This window comes from Leptosomus discolor, chromosome 2 (genome assembly GCF_034619465.1).
Source record: "Leptosomus discolor isolate bLepDis1 chromosome 2, bLepDis1.hap2, whole genome shotgun sequence".
In the NCBI taxonomy this organism is placed as follows: Eukaryota; Metazoa; Chordata; class Aves; order Leptosomiformes; family Leptosomidae; genus Leptosomus; species Leptosomus discolor.
This window is the reverse complement of record NC_141392.1, coordinates 31,957,624-31,983,952: the sequence shown is the minus strand read 5'-3', so window position 1 is coordinate 31,983,952 and position 26,329 is coordinate 31,957,624. Positions and strand designations below refer to the sequence as shown.

Below are 26,329 nucleotides of genomic sequence, written 5' to 3'. Positions count from 1 at the left end.
TATCTAATTTTATTTTAGATGGGCTGTGCGATGTGAAATGTCAGTTCAACGTAGACTTTTTTTAACAGAAGGCTAGTACTTCAGCTAGATTTCATGCTATAAAACATTGCTGAAAAAGGGGATGGAACCACAGTTTGAAGCAGTAATAGATATTCTAGGTGATTGAAGCGGAGAGTTTTGCTTTCTTACAATTAGAAAACTCTTTATGGAGTTGAATTACTCTATTATGCTTGTGTTTCTCCCATATTCTTTAGGAGGGGAAAATTAATTAGTGTTTGAAATGCAGTTTGATTTAGAATTAGCCAAGTAGATGTAACTGGGACCCCTTTGAAGATGTAATACTTTGACCTAGTTCCAAGCTATAAAACAGTGGAAGTCCCAAAATAAATGTAGTTTAGTTGTAGGATGTGATAGATGGCGGTGTGGGAGACAATAGAGAACTTGATTAAGTTAATTGAATTTGTGATGGTTGGTAAAACAGCAGGTGGTGTTATATATGCACAGGAGAATACAAATCTCTCTATAATTTGTTTTGTGGTTTTCCTTTATATTCCCAATGCTTCTGTAGATCACTGAAGATACTCGTTACCAAAACATAGTGCTGGATTCAGTGTAGAAGGTCACATAACAATGAGTATTGCTTGTGTGTGTGTGCGTGTTGTATAGTAGTTTTCCTTTTCTAAGGCCAGTTACCTTAATATATATGTATTAAAGATAAACAATATATATGTATTATAGCAAAAAACTATTGATGCATAGTAAAATTTCCTGTTTAACAGGAATATAAATGTAGATATATCAGAAATTACCCATAATGAACTTGAGTCCAGTTTCAGTGTCTGCCTGTGTGTGACCATGTGTATAGACAGTGAATGAAAATAGTACTCTCAAACTGGTGACTTGTATTTGAAATATCTGCTTTGACAATATTCTGAATACTCTGTTTACAGTAGGTGAAATGATGTATATTGGAGTTTAAAATACTTCTAAACAAGTGGAAAAGCTGAACAATTGCATTTCTTTCACTTGATTCTGCCAGAAATTATTGCTTTTTTCTTCCTTTTTTTTTGACTTGACAATATTTACCTTTTACAATTTTAGATTGCACTCTTGGATTCTCCAACAGCTTTAAGCATGGAAGAAAAGCTTCAGCAGAATGAAGCAAGGGTGAGTTATAATTTCATAAAACAGTTTTTAAGCAAGAAAAAGGAAAGCTGGGGGAGAGTGTCTGGATGCAAATGTTTGCAATTTTTTTTTGTTTGATACACAACTAAATTTTCTCTCTGCAAACAGCATTGTCTTGGTGCTTTTTTTTTTTTTAAACACCCCCCCCCATGCGTGAACTTGTAATTTTGTTATCTTAGTAATGTAAGTTGATGTTATAACCAAGAACAAAGTATATCTTTATTTATATAACAGTTCTATTTAATGAAAAGATTTGTTCCCAGGCCAGCTGGCCTTACTAAAAAAGTGTGTTTGTAAATAGAATAGAGGGGGAAAATCAGAATAATCAGTAAGCAGTAACTGCAGTAACAGAGCATTCAGTGTGTAGAAAATGCAGTAAAAGTTTTGTGGGGAAAATTGTCAACTCTTTTTTTTTTATGCTTTCAAGTATTCAATAATTTGTGTTGTGGAGTAACTTTCAGAAAATTTCAGTCTTTAAATCTTGTTTGTACAAATATGTTCAATGACTAATTAGCTGTCTGTTTTGGAGAGGGTCTAAGATCTAGGCGTACTTCATAGTGTGCCTCACACCAAGTTGTTGTGATAATCCAGCCCAGTGTAGAGGCTGGGAAAAATTCCCTGACAATTTAGATATACTGTTAGGGTCCAAAGGAATATAGATATAATGGTACTCTCACTTCTCTAATTGGCACTCTTCCATTCTTTATTCCTATCATTCTATCTTAATTCTTTTCTATATACTTACCTGTCTTCAAACCTACTGCAAACTGTTTTAAAAGACTGGAAGAGGAGAGAGGAAAGTATTTGGAATCACGCAGCTACGTGGCAGCAAATATTTAGTTCTGAATATTGTCAACAAGATGCCAATCAAATGTAGATGTGATGTCTTTAAAAACTGGGGGCTTCGTAGCTGGTTTAAATGGTAAGGTTTAGACTAGTGCTGCTTAGACCTTTACAATTAGAGAATGAACGCATTACTTTGAGAATCCTGTTTTGACTTAAGTAATTGGTACCGTGTCTGCCTGGACTTTTCAGGATTCCCATTGGTAATACCAATTTTAAAGACATGTTGAAATACTTTTCAGTGAAATGATACTTTAAAAATAAACTTCATGACAAAAATGGACAAAGTATCTGTCTGTATTAGTATGAACCGTAGCTGCGAAGTAGACTCCAGGCTTATCCATAAGCCGAGTTTCTGCTAGGAATGCATTTTGCAGCTCTGTAGTAAATGCAGGAATCCTTGCTCTGTTGTATTCAGTAATTAAAGTAGGATCTGTATAACCGTAGTATGAGCCTTCAGTTGCAAATTATTTTTTGTTCATATTCATACTAGGTTTTAAAAAGGTTTTAGCTGAATCGGAGATGAATGATGATATTGTTAGTACGTGTAGTATGCGTTTATTTTTGTGCACAAATGAAAAGCTTTTATTTAACAGTAGCTGAGTAATATAAACTGCTGACTATATGTTAATTAGTGTGCTATTCATGCTCTGACAGTAATCACTGCTTGTCCTGCTCGTAAGTGTTGGCCCTTCTGTGTGGGGAGAATATTGAGCTTATTTTATGATCTTTTGTCAGGCTTATTAGGAGGTTATGTGATTACTATTCATGATAATTACAATACACATAATTACTGAAAATTCTTAGTAGATATTGCAGTGGTTATAGCTTTTTATTTTTAATAATTTAATGACTTCAATAATTAATTTGTTTATACAGATCTAAAGACTTTATCACCATATTTAAATTATCTGACAAATATGTGGTGGCTTTCTTTGAGTTGATTTGTCCTTATATAAGAACAATTTTTAAATGGTTTCTGAGGAATAAAAATTATTCTGGTACAGTGAACAGTCTTAGATAGACCTTCATGTTTTTCTTTAATCTTTTCAGTTATTTTTTTGTTTTAACATTCTAATTAGCAGAACTAGGAATGATAATGAAGTATTGAAAAATGATTGCTTTTCTTTGTTGAAATCTTAAGATACAGGCAGAGATGAAAGAAGTTTCTGTAGTTCTTATTGATTAGCTTGCAGATGATCTGCAAAGATGACTAGGAAAGTAGGCTGCAGGTGGCAAATGTGGAGATGTTTGGAGGAACTGCATTGAAGACTTTTTTTAATCTCCTTTTTATATGTAAAGTAATAAAAGGACATAGCTGGGTTGTTTTCCCAGCTTTTCTGCAGATGAAGTAAATTCAAATAATAAGTTTGTGTAGGTTTTCATAAGTCTATGTATTTAATTCCTGCACAGAAATCTGGTGATTTAAGAAATGAATGTGTATGTGCGTGTATATATATATTTTTATTTAACTTGATAATGATTTCAAGTCAGCCAGAGCTTTGAGGTGGGTCTGCCTGAAGCACCCTCTATGCATTATTTTCTAAAAAGTCTGAAAGGCTCTGAAATGAAAAGAACCTTTACCAATATGGAAGCTGTGAAAGTTACAACTGGATGACTGGGAAAGTCAGGACAAAACCTAAGCATTCTGTCAGTCTGACCTCTGTACTGGGAAAGATTGTGGAGCAGATCACCTTGAGTGCCATCATGTGGCCCGTACAGCACAACAAGGTGATCAGGCCCAGTCAGCATGGGTTTATGAAAGGCAGGTCCTGATGACTAACCTGATCTCCTTCTATGACAAGGTGAACCACTTAGTGGATGAGGGAAAGGCTGTGTTTACCTGGACTTCAGTAAAGCCTTTGACACTGTTTCCTACAGCATTCTCCTTGAGAAACTGGCTGCTCATGGTTTTGATGGGTGTACACTTCTCTGGGTCAGTGGGTGGCCAGGCCCAAAGAGTTATGGTGAATGAAGTTCAGTCCAGTTGGCAACTGGTCACAAGTGGTGTTCCTCAGGGCTTGCTTTGGGGCCAGTTCTGTTTAACATCTTTATCAATGATTTGGATGAGGGAATTGAGTGCACCCTCAGTAAATTTGCAGATGACACCAAGTTGGGCAGGAGCGTTGATCTGCTTGAGGGCAGGAAGGCTCTGCAGAGGGATCTGGACAGGCTGGATTAATGGGCTGAGGCCGATTTGTATCAAGTTCAACAAGGCCAAGTGCCAGGTCCTGCACTTGGGTCACAACCACCCCACGTAGCACTACAGGCTTGGGGACAAGTGGCTGGAAAGCTACCCATGAAAAAGGACCTGGGGGTGCTGGTCGACAGCCAGCTGAACATGAGCTGGCAGTGTGCCCAGGTGGCCAAGAAGGCCAGCAGTGTCCTGGCCTGCATCAGAAGTGGTATGGCCAGCAGGAGTAGGGAGGTGATTGTGGCCCTGTACTTGGCAGTGGTGAGGCCGCATCTCAAATACTGTGTGCAGTTTTGGGCCCCTCACTGCAAGAAAGACACTGAGGTGCTGGAGCATGTCCAGAGAAGGGCAACGAAGCTGGTGAAGGATCTGGATAACAAGTCCTGTGAGGAGCAGCTGAGTGAACTGGGGTTGTTTAGTCTGAAGAGAGAGGCTGAGGGGAGACCTTATTGCTCTCTTACAGCTACCTGAAAGGAGGTTGTAATGAGGTGGGTGTGGGTTTCTTCTCCCAAGGTACAAGTGATAGGATGAGAGGAAATGGCCTCAAGTTGCACCAGGTGAAGTTTAGATTGGATCCTAAGAAAAATTTCTGGACTGAAGGGTTGTCAAACACTGGAACAGGCTGCCCAGGGAAGTGGTGGAGTCACCATCCCTGAAGGCATTTAAAAGGTGTGTAGATGTGGTGCTTAGGGACATGGTTTAGTGGTGGACTTGGCAGTGCTGGGTTGACAGTTGGACTTGATGATCTTTAAGGTTTTTCCCAACCTAAATGATTCTATGATTCTATACCTAACACTCTCCCTGTCTGAAATGCCTTTGCAAACAGTTTCTCACTCCTGTGCTGATTTTATCAAAGTGTATATTTCTAAGTTGCAGCAAACTTTGCTCTGATTCTCTTCTGAGGGCTGCCTGTCTGCTTCTTCCTCTGCATGCCATCCTATGAAGGGTATTTTAGCCTGCACGTGCCTACCTGTGCCATAGAAAAGGACCTGTTATCTTGTTACAGCGAAGGGATCAATCTGTGGCGATAGACTTTGTAGGACTGATGAAGCACTTTATGGAATTATTCAATTTCATTGAAAATGCCTGTTGCTTTTGAAATGGCTATCCCTGTCCTTTGTTGCATTTTATACTATAAATAAGAATTTTTTCCATTTTGAGAGAGAGATATTGTAGGTATGGCCACTTATTGCAGGAGCAACAGTGCTCTTCTAAATCTGAGTATTAAACTTCACAAAGAATTGCACAAATATTTAGTACTTCTGTGAGAATGCATTATGAAGGACTTTAGAAGAGATGTGATTTTTTTCCAATATTTGTTTTCTTTTATAGGTACAAGAACTGACCAAAGAGTGGACAAACAAGTGGAATGAAACTCAAGATATTCTGAAAGTAAGGCAAATAAATTTTTGTTGAAATTCAGCATTTTTCCCTCAAAAAAAAAAAAATTCCTGTTCTAAGTCATCTTCTTTGCCTTTTTTAAATAACATAGTATTTTCTCTGTCTGCTTTTAGCTTACTCCGAAGAATTAGTTTTTGAGAAATTTTAGGAGTAAGTATTTAGGCACAGTGATTTTTGAATAAGATTTTAAATAATATTAAGAAAAGTTAGCACAACCCTTGCTTTTCTTCATGATAGTGACCTCACAGTATGAAAGAGCTTGTCTCAAACAAATCTTTAAAGTACTGAGTATTTTTATTGAGTTACAAATGAAGAAAGCATGGGGCAGTGGCAAGTGGATCCCTCATCCGCTTAGTATTTGTGATATATCAACAAGACCTGCGAATAATCACATTTTATGTAGCATTGGCTATCTCAGTGAATGTGGTGCGTAGTGGATACAGATTTTTGCGTTGGCCTCCAGATTCATGTTTTGGTCAGAAATTGCTTGTAAACATGAAAAACAACTTTCAGTGGGATTTCTGCAGTTGAATCTCTTCCAGTAGGCCTTCATCAAACCAAACAGATGCATCTGACCTAAGCATGCTCTGGAGTCTCAGGCACAGGGATTTTTGTGACTGAGTCACATAAGCTGACATGCATTGTCCACCTTATATGAGTCCAGACTGCTTCTGGAGCAGTTAAATCCACACAGTGCTCTCTTGCATTCTGTAGATTTAGTACAGAACCAAGAGGGCAACTTGGTGATTTCCATACTGTGTTTTTTGCGTGATGTAGACTGAGAGTTTTGTGTTCTCTGCATGTATCTCTGCTTTCCTGCTGTCTAGTTGTACTGGTAAGATTTAATATTGGTACTTGGCTTGTGAGTAAGGTGATAATCTGAAGTCATATTTTAATGGGCCACTTTATGATTCCATACACACATACAAGCACACATTTGCACACACAGAGGAATAAGTCCCACAATTTCTTTTCCATAAAGTAGACTAACATTTTTTTGCCAAACATTTTAACTATTCTGTTAAAAATTTTGAACACAAAGATTAAGCTTTCATGAGTTGCAGTATATGCTGAACATAAACTTGTTTGGAGTGCAATTCAAGCAAGCATTTAGCAGTAATTTTTTTTTTAATTCTTCTTATCGCTGATCTGAAACTTGATTTTCATAGTTGATTTCTTCTGTGTGTCACTTTGATTGCTTTAATTTTTTTTGTGTCACTTTTTGATTGCTTTAAATTTTAAGTTCACCATCATGTCTTTTGTCTGACTTCCAAGTAAGTTGAATAGCTCTATGCTTAAAAATAAAAATAAAGCACAAATAGCATAGAGAACAGAGCAGGGTTGGTAACTGCCTAGCAGATGGCATGACAGACTGGACTGTTTAATGTCTGGGAATTACCGTTTGCATACTCCTCAGAGATGTTTTGGGTCAAATTTTATGTTATTTCTGTCTTATTTTGTTATTTTGAAGCATCTATATGTACATAGAACTTTATTAATCCTCTCTTTCCCTGCGTCTGGATTGGGAAATTCATTGTCATATGGAGAACTTGTGAATTTTGGTCAATTGTGAAAGAGAACATGATGTAGCTTATGGGAAGTTTTCGAAGCTTTATGTTGGAAATGCACTGACTCTTGCACAGAAATTACAGAATTGTAGGAGGTATTAACAGAACAATTCATTTAAACAAGAGAAAGCTACATTTGTTAAACAGCTGAATATAAAGGGCTTAAACACAGAAGCTGTAATTCTACTTTTCTGGTACTGAGATTTTTTAAATTTAATTCATACAGCTTCTGTATTTTGCACTTTTACATGCTGGTATTTGAATACATGCACATAGCTTGTATTTAATTTTTGGATTAAAAGCAGTTGATAAAACTTTCTTGGCCCTGAAAAATTGAAAATCTGCGTAAGATTTCTTGATTGTACTGTTTTATTTTACACCATTTTACTGAAGCCATCCATATTTTTATTCACTTCTTGTTTAATGATCCCTAAAATCACTGCCAGCATACGAGTGGAAAAGGGCTTTTTGGAAGTTTGCCAGGCTGAGTTGCTGGAAAGCAGATTTTAAACTATACAGCGCTGTGGTGGTTGTTTTGGTAATGGACTCCCTATAAGTTCACTGGCTTTTTTATTTTGTTATTGGTGTACTCCCTCTAGCACGCAGAGACCATACATGTTCATTTGTAAAACTAAAATGTCTTGGCACCCTTTGAGAAATGAGACTCTTGCATCCACCTCACTGCAGTCAGAACCACAACTTGTTCCCTGCCACGATTCAGTAACTTTCAGGACATTCTTCATTAAGGTACTTAGAACTTCACGTTTGTATTTATGTTTAAAATCAGCATCCCCTTGCCTTCCCCTGGGCTTGCAGTCCTGAGATAGTTGCTGCCTTTCAGTTCCTGACCCGCAGCAGACCTGGAGAATTAAAAACCTCTTGCTTTTCAGTCCCCAACACCTCTTGCTCCAAATCTTTTAGGCAGTTGATTTTGAAAATTCATGTGAACAACTACCTGTTACCTATTTACGTATGCTTGCCAGACACAAATGCGCTTGCTAGTAGCTGAATGGGATTTCCTGCTGTATTTTGTGTAGTTATGCTTTTTCATAGTAAGTATCAGAATTCATGTTGTTTGGAATTGTTATCACAGGCTGATGGGAAAATCTGTTAGTGTTTAAATCCAAAATAATTGAAAGGATTTTGCATAAACCTTGTAAAATACAGGAAGCCAGATTCATAGGGCATGCTTGTGTCTTCTGCTAGATCAACAGATGTTGCTGGCAAAAGGTACCTAGCTTTTACTGAATACAGTGTTCTGTCAGGCCTGACAAAGAAGTGGTGCATATTGTTTTGCAGGAAAGATGTTTCTCAAACTTATTCACCCTTGCCAGTTATTTTGAACCTTGTTTTAAATTAGACCAGCAGCATTTAAATGCTACCTTGAAATAGTATTTTTGCTTCTCTATGAATTATCCGGCTAGAAAATACTGAGGAAGAGAGAATAATGTGTGAAGGCAAGTTTTTGATAAAAAGTATTTGGCAGCTTAAAATTCAATTATTTCAGTCGGCACAGTGCTGTGCGTGTAGCTGACATGCATTCCAGTATTCTTCCTTATTTCTGCTTGTAGCTTTTATCCCGCTTGACATTTGTCTCTATGTAGTTCACATGAAGTAAGGGTTTTCCATCACAATGTACCTCTTTAGGCTCCTCAGTATGTTGGACTGTCCTATCTTTAAATGTTGTCAGTTCTGGATTTGGTGCAGTCTGTATGGCTGAATGTCATTATCGGCTCTGAACGTCTAATATAATCCTTCATACATGCTGTTGTCAGATTGGACATAGCTTGGACTGGTGATGGTAGTGTTGATAGTGTGCTCTCGTTCTTTCATGCATTTGGAAGAAGCCCTTTTGCAGGACAACTGCCTGGGTTCCCCTGGAGTCTGAAGTACTGTCAGCTCACAACTAAAGCTCAAATCCTTCCACTTTCCTTATGCAAAGATTAGGACACTGCATATGTTAGGGGTTTAAATTTGTGCTGACTCCAAATGAAGTATTCTTTAGTGCATAGTGTAGCAGCTTCTTGGCGTTGTTTATGTGAGTGAAGTGACAAGCATTGTTTCCAGTGGTGACGTTTTTCATCCTTGACCTCCTAACTATAATACATCATGACACTAACCCAATATTACAATCTGTCCCCTGTCCCTCTTTTTTATCAAAGGGGGGGTATTTTAATGCTTAATGAACTTAATAAATATCTGGAATGATGCTTCAGCATTGGGTGAAACACTGCATCAAAAACCAAAGCGATAAGTGTTTGATTTGAACCCTGTAGGTTTTGGGTTATTTCCTCAAATGTCACCAGCTGTCGAAAGAATTGCACTTTACGAAACAGCACTGCTTTACATTGCTGCTCTGTCTTCAGGTGTCTTGCAACCTCAGCACTTACTTAACTCTAGGACTTTGCTTTCATCTCACTCTCATTGAATCTTTCTATGGATTTTTTTTTTTTGCTTCTATTAGTGTTCTTCCGTGCACATCCTCAAGAAGAAGGTGAGGGAAGAAAAACTGTTTGCTCTTTTTCCTTAGTTTAGTCCTTTTTGTATTGTTCTGTTAAAGATCGATATTGGGGTCTGTAATTTCTTTGGATGCTTTCTAAGATGTTAGGGTAACCTGTCCAACTTTCGATTTTTCTCTTTCTTTGAGGCTTTAATTGGTACAAAACTTCTTTTGATGTAGCTGCTATATTTGACTGCATGTGTTGTCGTTCTCCTAGAGATCTTTTTTCTTTTACTGACATCTTATTTTTGTCATCTTTTGTGCATGTTCCAATTTTTCTCTAACCTTTAGCAGCTTTTATATTAATCTTTCTAAAATGTGTACTCCTTTATATAATTCTCTGCTGTTTTTTCTTCCCAACTTTCTTTTAAATTTCTTCTACCCTTTACTGTTTATGTAGAAATTCTTTTGACTCTTGCGTTTTTGATGTACGTCATTTGTACCTTGTGTTAAGGTATTTAGATGCCTTTTTTTTTTTTTTTTTTAGTTTTAAGTAGATTTAGAGTCAACTTTTATTTCATTATCCTGTTTGATTCTAATTGTGTCATTAGCTTTGTGTGGTAGAGCAGTCAAAGGATGCAGAGAGATCTATCTTCACAGGGTCTATTAAAGGACAAGGTCTCTTTTTTTTGTGTATGTGTGTGTGTGTCTAATTCTCATGATCAATAGTTTAACTAGTAGCTGCTTCAACTGGCTTTGTCCTGTTGGATTTAGTGACACAGCCTCACTTTCATCAGTAGCACTAATTCTGCTGCAGCACTTTACCACATGTTGGGTAAATATGTTATTGAACACTGTTTATTTGATTTTTTTTTTTTTTTTTTCTTTTTTGTGCCCTTTGGTTGAGTACCGGTTAATAGTACGTTTTTATACCTTAACAATGGTTGTTTCTACCTGGGGAAGAAAACTGTATGTCTGTCTTCAAGCATTAATATCTATCTTTTTTTTTTATGTCATGCCTCTCGTGTTAAGAGATTAAATACTCTTAACTTGCTATGGTGGATAAATACTGACTAATACCAACCATTTATTTTGCTGATTTTGCTAGACATACTCATCTAAACAGGGGAATTTTCTTTCTTTAGGAATCTTGGCTAAACCCAGCAAAGACACTGGGAGACCAAAACTCAAAGTAATTGTGTGGCTCTTTATGAGGTGCTGATTAGGGTGGCAGAAGCTAATAGATTTTGATTTTAATAATTTCCTTTCCATGCTGGCTTGTATACCGTAGTGAACTCTGTCAAGAGCAGTTTGTTGTGTTCCAAATAAATGCTGCATTAGTCTACATTTGTTTGCATTTCCAGATAATTTTTAAACCACAGTTGCTGAATGGTGTTTAAACAGCATAATCTCAGTTCTTCTGGCTGTAAGGCTGGGCATACATCACCATTTTACTGTTTTATGTCTTTTTGTTACTTCCTATTAACCTTGACTGGCTTGTCTCCTTTTCTTTTTCTCACTTGTTTTGTGTTCTACCTTAGTAGCTTGCCCTTTGAGCATTTGTTTTCCTTGTTCTTTCATGTCTGTTTTAACAACCTCAGTCCTCAGGTGAAAAGTGCTCTCAATTAACACCCGCTACTTTCACATAAAATTCTTGTCTAGGAAATCCACTTTTTTGATGGCTGTAGGGTAGAGAAGTTATGCAAGCTCTTGGGCTCCTGAAGAACAAACTTTAGAACTCTTAAAAAAAGTACCTATTGCATTGCTAGTAATGATGATAGTCCATTAACCATGGCACGCGCTTCTTATCCAAAAAACAGTACTTGTGACACTTCAATATTTGATGCCTTTAGTAACCAACAAAATCTTGTGGGTTTTATGCCTATTTCACAATAAGATTGGTAGAATGTGAGGAATCAAATGCATAATTTACTTGTCCTACATCATTAATGAATAGCTGTTTTATTTTTTGATTTAGAAATATATAAATTATATAAAATTATCTGATGAACCAAAAATATATCTTGATATTTGTAATTGTTTATATCAACCTAATAATTTTACCATTGGGAAATTTGGTATTGGAAAGTAGCGTATTACGGAGTTTGTACAAAAGATGCCAGTATAGGCTTTAATCCTGCTCTTAAAAAGTACATGTGACTGGACACATGCCTTTGGAACACAGGTTCTAAAATAGTTGTATTTTCAGGTTGAATGAAAAAAAGAGAGTTACAGGAATGGTGTGCATTTATATATAAAATGATGTATGCGTGATACTGTTTGAACTGTTCATTTTCAGCTTTGGCATATGTGTTTGTTTGTATGTTTGGCAGGAATAACACTTGTTTCTAAGGTTTTTTCACATTTCAGTAAGTGAATCATTTTTGTAAAATTGTTGCTAGTTAGACATGTTGGTTTTGCATTTTGGTTCGAATGACTGTTGTTGGCTGTGTTTGAAGCATAACTGTGCTTTTAGTGGGAGAGTTAAATCTGTACTTTCATTTGAACAAATTTTATTTGTTAGTTTATAACTTCTTGTATTTGTCATCTGTATTAGGCAACACTCATTGCATGCTTCTAGTTTTTTTTCCTTTCTACATGCTATGTCTTCTGCTCGAGTTTTTAAAAGATTTAAAAATCACTGCAAAATTAAAGTAGGATTGCTTATCTGTGGAGCTGGCAGAAAGAATTTAAGTCAGATGTTACTTTTGAATTTGTTTTCTTTTAGAAAAGTTGATAGAATAAATAGAATAACAACTCTATTCCTATGGGTGTTTGCTTTCTCAACAATTGTTTGCCCTCCAACAATTATGTAATATATGTCCATTTGTCAAATTGAGTTTGTATGGAGAGGAAAAATGCACATTTGCATTAAATAGTCTCTTATGAACTTATGCTTAATAGGATTTTGTTCAGCTGGCCTGTGAATGTTGTGCAGAAGATAAGTTACTAAGAAAGTTTTAAAAGGGCTGATGTTAATTATTCTTGTTTATCTCAGTTAGAAATCACACAATAAATGGTAATAGCTTCTCTTTCTCTAGAAGCCTGTCTAAATGTGGTTTTGGTTTCTTGCACTAGATGTCACTGCAGATACAAAAAACAGGTTCATCTGCATGCTTAATTCAGATCTAATTCAGATATTTTAAGTCAAAATGATTTGCAATATCTTGACTTTCATTTCTGTTCAGATCTACTAAAATAAATTTATGAGAATGCCAAAATGTTGGTTTAGGAGCAAGTCCCGAAGAACCTGAGTAACTGTTCTGACAGAAATGCTTCTGAACAACTCACAGGTGGGATAAACTGTAAAGTGATTATGTACATTCAAAATTATTGCAATTATTTGTCAGTACATTTTTCAGCTCTCTTTTTTCCAAATGACTGTATATCTAGAATGTTTGACAATTACTTTAGCCAAAGCCTTTCAAATTTATTTGTTTCCTTAACTTTGTTGTAGCTCTGGTATTTTATGTATATAAAAGAACAGTTTCTGGGAGGGTATTATCTTTTATTTGACCAGGTAATGTAGTTGAGAAAGCAAACAGGCTTTTGGACATACAGATCTTTTACCGGGCCACTTCTGCTATTTGCTTTCTCTTTTAAGGCATCTTGCAGTCAAAAAGCTAGTGGCAATGATATGCAGCTTCTATCTATAACTGTTTCTTTTAACATTTTTCTCTTCATTAATCACTTCTGTAGATTTATAACTGAATTTCAGTACATTAAAATTTAATAAGTTTATTGGGTGTTTTCCATCTTTTTTGAGAAAGTTTCCTGGCAACAAGGGAATATTTTACTTTCTCAGTCCTTGTACAGTATTTACCCACAACTCCTGCCTCCTGAGCAGTGACAAGTAATACCTAGTTAGCTCTTGGTTTTATTAGGGTTTGTTTTCTTATACCTGGCCTTGTGCATTATTTATTTATTTCCCAAGTGTAGCAGTTACTGGCGGTGGTTGCAGTCCATAAAAATCATCTATTCTGGTCAGAAGGTTTAAAGTTAGGGTAAATTGTCATTACTAAATGTCACATAGTTTCCTTCCTCCAAAGCCTCTACAGATGGATTTTTTTGTTCTTTAGGGGTGGTTCAAAGTCATGGTTGGTTCAGGGACATAAAAACCATAACATTATATCTTCACACCCCCACTCCCCCTGTCTTTTTTTTGTCATTAAGGTAAAATGAATGTATTAATCCTAGGATTTTTATGCTATTGGCTATCACACTGATTTCTGCTTTGGAATTTGAGTTTGAGATCAGAGATCATCCAAGCATGATTTGTTTTACCTCAAGTAGACATTGTTTTTTCATACGATACTACTAAACAGGTGCCATTATGAAATGATGATTATTACTTTACCGAATCATTCCCCTTGCTTCAGTCTGATAAGTATGCCTAGGTCAGTGCAAACTGAGAAGAAAGAAAATACAGTAAGAGAATTTTCTATAAAAGCAAACAAACAGAAACTTTTGAAGGGGTTATATGGTTGTCCTGAGATACACATTGCTTTTTCTTCAGGAGAACAGCTCTCATTGCTCTTCACTCACCAATGATTTTTTTCAGTGCTTTGTCCACTCTCAGCATTGGCTTGCTGTTGCCAGACTAAATTGGGAACTGGTGCTACTGATCTGCTGTAGCTCTTTTCCTAATAGAAACGCTATTGAAAGAGTCCCAGCCACCTGGGGAATGCTGAGTGCAGCAGTCAAAAGTAGCTTTCAAAAGAAATAGTTGTCTGATTTCAAGTCTGTCTGCCACCTGTGTTCATCGTGTTAAGAAACCTCCTTTCTCTCTTGCAGCCTCTTTAGCTGCTTGCAATGCCTCTGACCACTTCTAACTTTCAGTTTCTGCTAGAAGGTTGCGATCAAGAGATGCCTGTTGCTACTGATTGTTTTTTATTTCAATTTTAAACTGTTTTTCCCTCTTGATGCCACCTAGATCATCAGAGAAGCACAGTTGGGTACTGCCATTTCTGAGCTCACTAACCAGGGATTACAGCAGGGTTGAATAATTTGGTTGATCCAGGCTGTGCATTCCAAAAGAGACCCTCCGGTTTCTAGGAATAACCATACTCCCAAGTATTCCGCTGCCATCCTTCTGACAACTGGGGCCCTGAATTTGTAGATTATCCAGGCCATGCTTAGCTTTAATCCATCCCTAGGGCTTGTAGGCGGTTTTCAAATGAGAGGGAGTCAGACAGAGTGAGTTGCTTTTGAAATCCTTTCTACAGCTCGGATGCCACTTGTTCAACAATTCCTTCTGGGCATTTGATCTGCTTTTCTATTAATTTTCTTGTGGCAGGAAGGGGAGCTAAATTGAAAGCAGTGGAAGCTCCTGATTTAGCCTGTAGAAAAAAGAAGAAATATACCCCGAAAGCTATTTCTTCTAAAGCATCAGCAGAGTAGTAGTGAGAAGGAGAAAAGACAGAATGTAAATTTCTCATTGGACTTGGTTATGGGAAGGTAAAGAAGCATTCCAACATCAACATTTTAGACGAAAAACATAAATTTGTCTTGAGTCCCTCACAAAGGAATTGTTTCTAGTGGCAGTATGTATTGGATGTGAAATACTAGAACCATTTTATTCTGCTGGTGTTTTTAGCAATATATTTAGGAGTTTATTACTGCATGATTCTGATAGCTTTGAGTACACGGTACTGTTGTACACCTGACTTAACGTCTTAATTGGCAATGGAACATAGCCTTGATTCATACAGTCATACTGCAGTAGAAGTGCTGCTGGAGTGATGTGCTGGTTCTTTGTTCTTCCCAACTACAGAGATGATATTTTTAATGAAATCCACTAAGAGGTGTCTTAAACACAGATGGCAGCACAAATCTGCTGCTGTTGCAATCAATCTGTATTCCTGAACAAAGGAAAGGGCAGGTCCAGTTTCTGACTCCCAAGTGTCTCTCCAGGTTCATTCACTCTGTTCCTCAGTAGCTGGGCTGTGAGGGATAAGAACGTGCTGGCAACCAAGCCTATGCAGCTTCCTTGGGAAAAGACTTTGTTACTGTGTTGCTAGTCCTGAAGTCTGTTTTTTCTCCTTGGTAGTTGTTGCTTACTAATATGCATAGTCCTACTGCTTTCTTCAATTTCAATAGCAAGGATTACATGTTGGCCCTGAGGAAGGGGCTAATAGATTTAAAGTAACCCGTTACTTCAGATTCATCTCTACAGAAGTAGAGATGAATTTCTAGGAAAATAATAAACAAAACAGAACTCTAGGTAAGTGAAACATTTCTTAATTCACTCGTCCCCCAAGAAACACACAAAAAATGAAATAGCTTTTAAAATGAATAAATGTGTTAGCTCTGAGACTAGATTTTTTTCTCTATAATTCCATGACTCATTCATCATCCAGTTTTAGCAACAAATGAGGTAGGAGTCCTGTAGATAATAGTCTAGTTCACTGCATTCTCTTGATTCATTCCCAGAGTACAGTCTATGGAATGAGTTATTCACAGGTCCTGTAGAAAATATATGATCATGTAATTAAAGACTGTATTGTAATGCATATGGGAGAAGAGGATGAATTAAGATAGCCTATTTCTTTCTTTTCCAGCCAGGCCTTTTCCCCCTTTTAGATACCAGCATGAAGAATACCAAGGGCAGAGTTGCTGCCTCTCAGCTAGAGGGTATAGTACCTCCTGCTAGGAAGGATCACTAGTGCCGAGAAAAGTCTTGTTCTCTGCCCTAAATGTCAGCACTGCAACACATAGACTCGCTTTTCCTTTGAAACTAATATATGCTCAGGGTGGTCACATATAGGAAGCTGTGAAGAGGTGAAGCCTGCCCCACTTGAGACATAGCAAAATGCTCTGTGCACCTCATTTTTTGAAACAGAAGAATAATTTTCTCTTAAACCCAACCTAGTGGGGGCAGAAAGCAGCCTGCAGCAAATGCTCCAGCATGGAAAATGGCAGCTTTGATGGTTTAAGTTTTATAAGCCACTGGAAAATAGGATTTTACAGGCTAGTGTCCAGGAAGCTTGAGCAGGCAAACAAGCGTCTCTACTTGCAATTAGCCGAATCCTGCAGTTCTATTCAGGGTATTTTTCTCAGATGTCAGTAGTAGTTCTGTCTATACAAGGTCTAAAGTGTCGAGGAGCAGGCATTTCAACTTGTTAAGTTTGTCCTTGTAATTCCCGGAATGAAGGCCAAATGTCCTGAAAAATTATGTTGAATCTGCCAAGGCTTCTGATGGAAATCCTTGCAGCACGTTAAGTATAGTGGTGCTTTAGGCGCCACTACAATAATAGGGTTTCTGGATATTAATAGACAGGTGCATGTCAGCAGTGAGCATGTGGCAATCAGTTCTGAGGGGGAAAACCAGTGGAAAATGGAAAAGGTAAGCTGACCTTATAAGACTTAAGAACTGCTCCTGTAATTCCCTTATCCTTTAAAGGAATAGCATCATTAATTTTCCATCATTTTCATTTCACTGTCTTAGCAGTTGCTCATTTAAGCAGTTCTACATTCTGCATCTGCCTTTTAAGTTGACAGTCATTTCAGGGAGCTATTGATGCCTGTGTGGGCTGCTGCTGGAGCACCTGCACTTTCACAGTAAGCTGCTGACCACAGAACTACAGTTTTCCAATCTTGGTTGTTGCACCCTCTTCACTCTTTAATGGCTTTTCTTGATTGATGGGAGTGATATGGTCTAAAGCTCTAGGAGTCAGGGAAAAATCTGATTAGGAAGTTTCTTCTCGGTTGTGGTTTTCTTTGTGGCTTTGGGTAGTACAAGTTTCTTCCTCTTGAAAGATTAAAGTGTCTTAATTGTACTGAAACTGACTCTGGCAGCCAGCAGAATGGTGTTATTTCTTTGTCCCATTGACTAGAAGAAGACATAGTAGGAATTTGTGCCTTATCTAACTTAGGTATGCATGAGGGAATCAATATCCCCTTTCATAATTGATGATTATACAAATAATTAATTTATTGCTTATAAAGGAAGAACATATTTTTAATATTCCAAAGCATTTTATTGAAGCCCTAGGATAGTACAAAATATAGCTTTGGCATGTCCAGAGATCCTAAAGCATATACCTCCTCACTGATGGAGTGTTCCATATTTCCTGTGCTCTTCCCCTTGCCTCACAAATAGCACCTACTACTTTAGTGGCTGGTAATTAAAAAATTAGTTATTCCAGAAACTATATCTGTGTCATGATGAACATGGTAATACATAGGACAGAAATTTGATGTTGTATATGCAGCTTTATGGAACACAAAAATAGCTTGTTTAACAGATACCCACTAAGAAGAGGAGAAGCTCCACTGATATAGTACGGAACAAAACAGCTTTTCCTACTTAATGTGTAGGCTGTCACTTTAATGGGAATCTCAGATATTTCAAAGTTGTTTTCTTGGAATGGATTTTTTTTTTTTTTACTCAGGAATTGTCTTGTCAATCAAAGTTAGACACAGTTGAGTTTCTTTCAGTTGCTGCTGAGCATTTTGTCTTGCCTGATCTCTTAGTGGTAAGAATTTTGTAAGGGAGCCCAGCCTGGAGAGCAAGAAGGGTGTCCATGTAACCAGTTCCCATCCAAAACATAACAGGCTAAATATTCAGCTCTGCTTCTCCCTTCATCTTTTAAGGAATTATTACTAGTAAGTCCAAACCAGATTTCCCAATCTTTTGAAAACTTTTTTACTCCTCTCCTACTTGTTTCTCTCATCTATACAGTAAATGTGTTCTTGTGCTTTGCAGTGGAAGTTCCTTGTTCCTCCTTTAATTCTTTGAGTAATATTATGCTGTGAGAAATCTTTTTACGTTTTAAACAATCATGTCAATAACTTTCTTAATGCTGTCAGTTTTAATGTTTCCAGGCATACGTTTCCAATATTTCCTAATATTGGCAGGATCACTATGTATATGCTAGTTGTCTGGAAAACTGTTGATGAAATGTCTGCCTGTCTTTCAGGAGGCAGTGCAGCAGTCAAAAGTGAGGAGTGGGTGTGTTCCATCTCTTCAGCATATGTAGTCTGGATAGTTTAACCGATCAATGCAAACACAAAAACCTCAGTGAACGTATCTGTGTTGTTTCCAGATCATTTTTCTGACAGTGTTGTAGGTTTTTCCAATTGGTCCATAGTAAGATTGCTTTATGTGGAATATTTTATTCCTGGTACACTTACATATTTTCGCTTCTGACTATGAGGATGTTATTGAGACATATAGTATAGAGCATACTCAGCCCTGACAATCTAAGTGAATTTAATATCCTTCTCTTTCCACTCCAGTCTTCCCAGAAGGAAATCAAAAATCTTGTCAGCAGTGATTGACTTATTCAATAGAGTCTTTTTAAAGAGAGTGCAGGTTCAGTTTTATTTGTTGGAGGGTAATGTGCTGGTGTTTTAGGTTATCCCTGTTTTAGGTACTGAAACATTAGTTAGTACTTGAAGGTATCTTAAGTGCCTAATTCCCGTTCATTTTCAGTTGGATTTGGCTGTGTGAATACCTTAAAAATGCAGGTTTAGACAGAATGTTGTGGGGTGGTTAGTTTTTGTCTTTTCCCCAGCACAAATTCCTTCCGTGTGAAGGTAGTCTTATTGTTTTGCAGGAACTTTTTCAGCAAAAGATCTGCTATTTCAGGCAAGCAGCTTCTGACCTCATAACAGTTCATCCATGAATATCACCATTTCTACATCTGCAGTTTTTACCCTTAGGTAAATCCAGAAGACATAATTAAAACCAACTAATCCATAACAGATCGGTTAAGGACCTACTCATCTTCAAAATGTCGACTTCTGTAGAGCTTTTTGTTAAATATTTACATTTAATGTCTTTAAAAGTCTGATTTGCAGCATGTGGACAAACTGTTGCTGAAGGATTTGTTCTGAATGTGTTTAATTAAATTCTTGGATTTTCTGTATTGCACATTTCTGTTAAAAAGTACCTTCCTGCATGAGCACTTCTCCAAATCTTTATTTGTCAAAGGTTAGAAGTTTATTGTTGTTTTCAACTGTTTTTCATTTCCCCTTGTGTTCTCATTTTGTGACTGTGTTTACACAGCATAAGGAAATAAACCTGGAGATGCATTACATTTCAAAACATGAAGAACAGTGTTTCAATTTCTTATATTTTGTAGCAGTCCAAAGGTGCTCAGACCTTAATTACATGAAGCAATAGTCTGATGCAATAAGGAGTGAAATTGGTTTATTACCTGCCCTTAGAAGCTTCTTACTGTCCTCTTTCATTTCGATTCCTGAGCTCAGGCTATAGTATCAAACTTCTATTTTCGATTGGATAGTGGCATGGTCAGCACAAGGGTTTGACAAACATGATGGTATGCCAAGAAAGGTGCTGACATGACTCAAGAAAATACCGTATTTGAATCTTTGGAAAAAGCAGTGACTGGTGTTTCTTGGTTCTTTAGTTGAATATGGAGATGTTTGTTTTGAAGAATAATTTCTGGTCAAGGGAACAATTCAAAATCCTGTACCCTGGTCATCATGGGAAGCTTGATTGCTCTGAGGAAGAAAAGCTGTCCAGAAGCTTTTGGAAAAAATCAGGATACCTAATTGTGGATTACCTTTTGCATGAAAGAATGACATGTCCTTAGTATTTTCTTTGTTTAGTTGTGTAATTTTTTTTTGTTTTTGTTTGTTTGTTTGTTTTCCAGTGGGATCCACCTGTCATTTGTGCTTCTGCAATTTCTGTGCTGACAGATTTCTAATGGGAACTCTGAGGAAACCATAGTTTGGAATATTGATATGGCAGTTGTACTGCAATGTTCATTTATTTACTGATTACGTGCTGCAGGGATGATACATGCTGAATTTTGGGGAAAACAATAAATCTTATACTCCGGCAGAGTAACTATCACGTAACCAAGAATTATCTGTGTTAAAGAGGAGCGTTTAATTTTGGTTTTCTGGTGTTCATTTGAGTTGTTAATTGGCTCCTATAGGAAAGCACAGATCCATTTGTCTTTTTGGTTACATATAGCAACTTACTTAGTGTTTGCAAGGAAAGCTTTTTCCACAGAGAAATGCAAGTGATAATGTGGCCAACAAAGCCATGCTTTTGGGCAGCTGAAATGTAGATATATAATGTGCCCAGCTGAATTACAGTAGTCCCTCTGCCATTTACCTTTATTTACACAGTCTTTAATTACGTGATCACATTGTGGTCTCTCATTTCTTTCTGTGGTGTCAGTCAATGGAGAGATGGCTGCAAAATCCAACATGGGGTTTTGAGATGTGGAGGGAAGGAGGCTGTGGTCTGATGAACCTTGATTGGTTTCAGAGTTAGGGTCGTATACAGGGAGCATAGCAGAAAGGTGAAGGAGGATTTTAAGGTTAAAGATTCCTTTAACCCAGGGAAATTGTATCCCAAACCAAGGGAAATTGAAGAGGGTTTCTTCCTGAGGAATTTTCTTTTGGCCATTTTCCTTTAAAGTTGCCAGTCTCTTAAGCCCTAAATTGATTAGCCGAATTTACGACACTCATTAAGACACTTAATTGAAATATGCCTGGGAGAGAATTTGGTTATATTTAGTTTTATGTTTAAATCTCTGTAGTTTTGTCCAAGTATAAGCTGCTTTAGATAGGAAATCTGAAAGTGTTCTCTATTTTTAAAATATTTAAATGTTTAATGCCGTAGATTGCTTTTGGTAAAGCAATATCAAAATTTGGCCTGAACTCATCAAGTAGTATTCAGAGGCCATAAGCTTTTGTTGACCAGTGATTTTTTTTTTTTTTTTTTTTTGGTCTTAATCCACCTGTCAACTGGTTTTTGTTAAGAAAGGACATTGTACATGTTAAATTCAAGCTGACTTCATCACATAGTCCTGGTTAGCAACATTTTTAAAAGATATTTTTAATATGCTCTTGACAGTTAGTGTTAATGAAGCACTTAAATGAATATTTCAAGCACATAGTCTGCTTTTTATTGAAATAGTTGAAATTAGACCCATTATGAGGTCTTACTTAACTTCTGAAAACATGAAACTCAGTGTCTTGGCTGCCTCAAAGGCTTAGGATTGAAAAAGTGGATTTGCCCTCCATCTATTGTGGTTGGTGATATTTACTTGCCAGTCATAAGTCATTGAAAAGTGCTACCCTGTACTCCATATAGGTGCATTAATTTTTTTTTTTTTTTTGAGTTCATTTACATGGGATGAATTACTTCCACTAGATCTATATTTTTGAGGTGCGGTAGTACCTGTCAGGAGTTGCTGAGAGTTCAGGTGAGAAGCAAGGCTGCCATGATATGCAGCATTTGTGCACTAATGTTTTCAAATCTCAGTAGGGTTGTAAAAGTAACTTAAAGCTTTGCCACTGAAGAAGAAAAACTTGCCTCATTTTTTGCAGTATGTAAATATTACAAATGTCATACCTCCTTTGGTGAACATGACTTTCTTTTTTATTATTTTGTATTAGCTGGCAAAAAGTAGTCCTCTGGAGGCTTTTCTGAGAGCACAGAAAAGATGACAGCTGTCCAAGTTAGGTTTCAGATCAGTCAGCAAGGTGTAAAGGTCAGTGATTGCCTCTTGAGGTTTGGGTAGATTGCTTTGCATTTTCTCCCTAAAGGTACGGCAGGCTTGTGTCTTTAAAGGAAGTGTAATTTTCTGTTAGTAGTTGGCAAAGCTGTGCTAGTTTACTCTCATTGGCCCTAAATTTTAAAAATCCTCAGATGTGGCAAAACTGCAATCTGCTAAGAATGCCATAATATACTGTAGTCTAGATTATTTACAGTGCAAGAGGTTCCTCCCTTCTGATTTTTTTTTTTTCCATTCAGTTTTAGTTGAACTTATAAAAAATGTGGTGGGAACTTTGCCCTTCAGTCACTGTTTGGAAAGCCCATCTTGGCTATGAAATAGATTTAAATATTCATTTTTATATATAGATATGATATTTCTTTTGGCCTTATGTTAGAGACTGATGCCAGATTATAGATTTCTCAGTACAGGTTATTTTTATTTAATTAACTTTTAAAGGACACTTCACTTTGATACAAATATTACCTGTTTCTTGTAGTGGTATTTTGGGAATTATACTCTTGTCATCTTGCTCTTTCTGCTTGTTTCATGTGTGTTCATCCTCTTTGTTTGACCTGCTCTTTTTTTTTTTTTTTAATGGATGCTTTGTTCTTGTTTGGCATCTATACATGTGATTCATTATTGTTTCTAATTAAAATTGAGGTCCTTCTATTACCGTTACTGTTCAAGCATTTGGCATCCCTTATGCTGTTCTTGAAAGCAGTTAAATTACTATATTGGGCTTTTGCAAATTACAATGACTTATTCAGTTTTATTTCATCGTTAAAATTGTGAAATAAACTGTAGTTTCATTAAATGTAATTAAAGGGCATGGGCATTTCTCTTCTGGCTTTCAATCGTTGCACTGTAAATGCTGCCATCTAGAGAACAAGCCAATTGACGAGGGTACTATGTATATGTATACAGTTTTTATTTGTATTATACGTATTTATCCATATCTTGTCTACTGTTAATGATAGAATTTGAATTTGGTTTTGGATGGGATTTGTTTCACTGGAATTTGAAGTAAAGGAAGATGTGTATAGTTGCTAAGAAAAGTTTAGTTTTCCCAACTGAGTTTACCAGCTTTACAAAAGAAGACTATCAACAGGCCTAGTTGCTTCATAATATACAACCAGTTGCTAATGCCATTTGTGCCAGCTTAAAGCACCAATTATTTTATGCTTTGGGTACACAAAATCAAACTGATCGTTTTTAAAGGGCACTTTATTCTGTCTTTTTGTAGCATTCTCAAATGTTTGCCTCAAGATCAAAAGCAATATATTTTTTGTGATTTCTGACCTTTTGATAGTCCTTTAATTTGCATTAAAAAACATCACGTTAAGTGATAACTTGTGTTTGCTGTCACTGACCTAGTAAAACCTAACGCGTTATTTCTGGGGAAAAAAGTGATATACCTTTGTCAATTACCAGAAAAGCCATTATAAACTCAATTCTCAAAATGAAATGAAAGAATGGTCTGATAACATATTACCTAGTGGAACTAAACGTTTAAAGCTAAATCCAAATGTTAAATTCAGAACTGCTACTTTGTCCTACGTTGATTATGCTGAAATAAATTGTGGAGGGACTCAAAATCTTGACGAATATTGCCTCCTGAATAGCTTGTATTTGCTGGACTAGTGATGAGACTTTAATTTTACGGAATGCTTTTCTTGTGAAGACTTCTTTAAAACAGTGTATTTACTTCTGCCATATGTCTTTCAAATTGGAACAATCATAACTACCTTCTTCCTTGTAAACCTGTTGTTTTATAAATAGTAATTTCCTATTTCATTGATATTTATAACATTGTCTATAGACTCTGATCATTTCTAGAGCTAGGTGGTCCTGGTTTGTCTGCTCAGTGTGTGCTTGACCTGTCCATCAGTGATCCCTGCTAGAAACAGCTGGTTCTCCTCTCTGTGAAAGCTGGTAAAGTGTTTGACTCTGACACACATAGGAAATTATCTCCTTATTTAGGTAGTGTGGGGATTAGAATTTAAATAAAGCAAAAATAGTTATACAGAGGATATGATGGAAGTGGTGGTACTGGAAGGGGAGGGAAGTTGGTAGCAGTGGGTTTTATTTGGGAGGTGGTGTTTGAGCTCAGTTTTTGGGCTTGATCATGTTTAATGATCCCTTTGGGTGTGTTAGCTGGTGAAATTTGCTGATGTTAAAGCTGGGAGATGTAATTTTTATAGCAGAGTGTCTCACAGAGGATGTGATGACTCTTAAGGATGAGAATAATAGAAGGGCGATTGATGATAGTTAGCAGTGCAAAAGCATCGGGACCAATAAGAACTTAATACACCATGGAAGGGGAGGAGGATGGCATGAGACTTTACTGCCATGAGATAGTATGCCCGCGTGAAAGACAAATAAATCTTAGAATAATCAGATAAATGTTTTGTGCAGTGTGTGGAAAGTAGGGGTGCCATTGTACATGGTGCTGGCAAAATTGCGTACACACTGGGAACACAGTATGTAAGTTATCAAGGTCAAGGAAGATGACCTTGAGAGAGGATGTGTTAAACACCAGGGTATGGTGAGCCAGTCATATGGAAGGAGATACTTGGAGTTTCACCTGGTATAATCACAGTAAGGAGAGTGGGTACGAGTGCTGTCAGTATCAGTGAATAAATGCTGGAGAAGGAAAATAACTGTTTCAGCTGATAGTCAATAGTGGTGCAAAGTACATGAGTATGAACTGACTGTTCGTAAGTTCAGACCTAATATTTGAAAACAATTTGTATTATGTAAGGATGAGAGGCTGAGTCTAATCGATAAAATTTTTTGTATGGTATTTGGGAACTGCACTTGGTAATACAGGAGGTCACTTTCGGTTCTTTCTGGTAGGAGCAACACTGCTGGCATTTTAACCAGAGGTAAAATTCCTGAAATTTTGCTTAAATTACAGAACTAATCAAGTAAGCTTTCTTGTTTTGTAGGGCTTACTGGCAACTTTACTAAATTTTTAATACATTCGCCTCTTAATATTGTGAGTGCAGCTTCTTCTTGATGAATATAATAATTGGCATGCAATGCAGTTGAAGATTCAGAGGAGTCATCCATTTGTTTATGTTGAACTTTTCTTTCAGAAGAATTAAATTGAGAATTATTCAGATAATCTCTGTAAATAGAAGCAGACGTCTGTCTGCAGTGTATTCCTCTTAGATCCTGCTATTTTTAATCTATTAAAAACTGCTCCAAACATTAGGACTGCACCACCCAAATAATGGGAATAAGCTTTGAGTGGAAAATAACAGTTAGAAAGTTTATATTTAGAAGGGAAAAGAAATAATGTAGAGATGGAACCAGGCCATAGTGTACAGCTGTTTTGTACGAGGGTGGTGATCTTGTTGCATAGCTGAGTTTACAACAGTGGCTTTTGTCAGAGCTCTTCTGTAGACTTTTGGCTTGGTAACAGGTTGCTGTTTTGCAAGCATTTGCTCAAACATCAAAGAACAGTCAATAGAAATGCTTTGTGGGTTTTGCATCAGACTTGAGATTTTAGCAATTACATGAGTCATGCAGAATTGTGTGCAAATTGAAGTCCAAGACCAAAGCTAGAGAGGCATTTTCATGAAGGGCAGTTTACTGTTTACCAACGCCATAAGGAATTTAATATATTTGCAAGCATCATTTTTAAAGCTTGCATAAGAAGAGAATTGCATGCTGGAGGGTTGTCTGTCTTATCTAAGTAGGTGAAATATTCCTCTGTTTAAAAAGAAAAAGAAGAGGAGGGGGGGAAATGGTGATAAACAGTATTTTTTCATTTGCACGGAAAGCTTCTGTATTTCACAAGAGTATTTAATTAAACACAGATACATGCATAAATGTATGGAGGGTGATACAGCAATAATAAAAGCATCACATATCCCAATGATATATCTGGAAAATTTTTAACTCTAAAGATAAATCAGGCTTCTGTGGAATGCACAGATGATGCATACAATAATAACATAATATTTTGTTGATCTGGGTTCCTGATTATTCGATAATTTAGTTAGCAGTGTCAAAGCAGTATATTAGTATGGAAGATTGCAGAATAATTTAGCTCGCGTACTTCAATTGTTTGATGGAAGCTCTGGTAATTTATTCAGCTAAACTATTCCTGGGTTTTATTTTATAAACCCTCACTGATCTATAATTTAGCTTGTTTGACTTTATAACGCGATGACAACTTGCAGCTAAATGCAGAAAAGATTTACAA

The 26,329-nt window shown here is 36.8% G+C and overlaps 1 protein-coding gene across 1 annotated transcript in view; it reads left to right on the top strand.

Moving 5' to 3' along the window:
- The window catches only part of KIF16B (kinesin family member 16B), a 142,953-nt gene that overhangs the window by 35,772 nt on the left and 80,852 nt on the right, over positions 1 to 26,329 (top strand). Inside the window, exons 13-14 of the mRNA XM_086460387.1 lie at positions 1,102 to 1,167; positions 5,555 to 5,614. Coding sequence (XP_086316513.1) covers positions 1,102 to 1,167; positions 5,555 to 5,614 — 126 coding nt within the window. The remainder of the gene's footprint in view (positions 1 to 1,101; positions 1,168 to 5,554; positions 5,615 to 26,329) is intronic.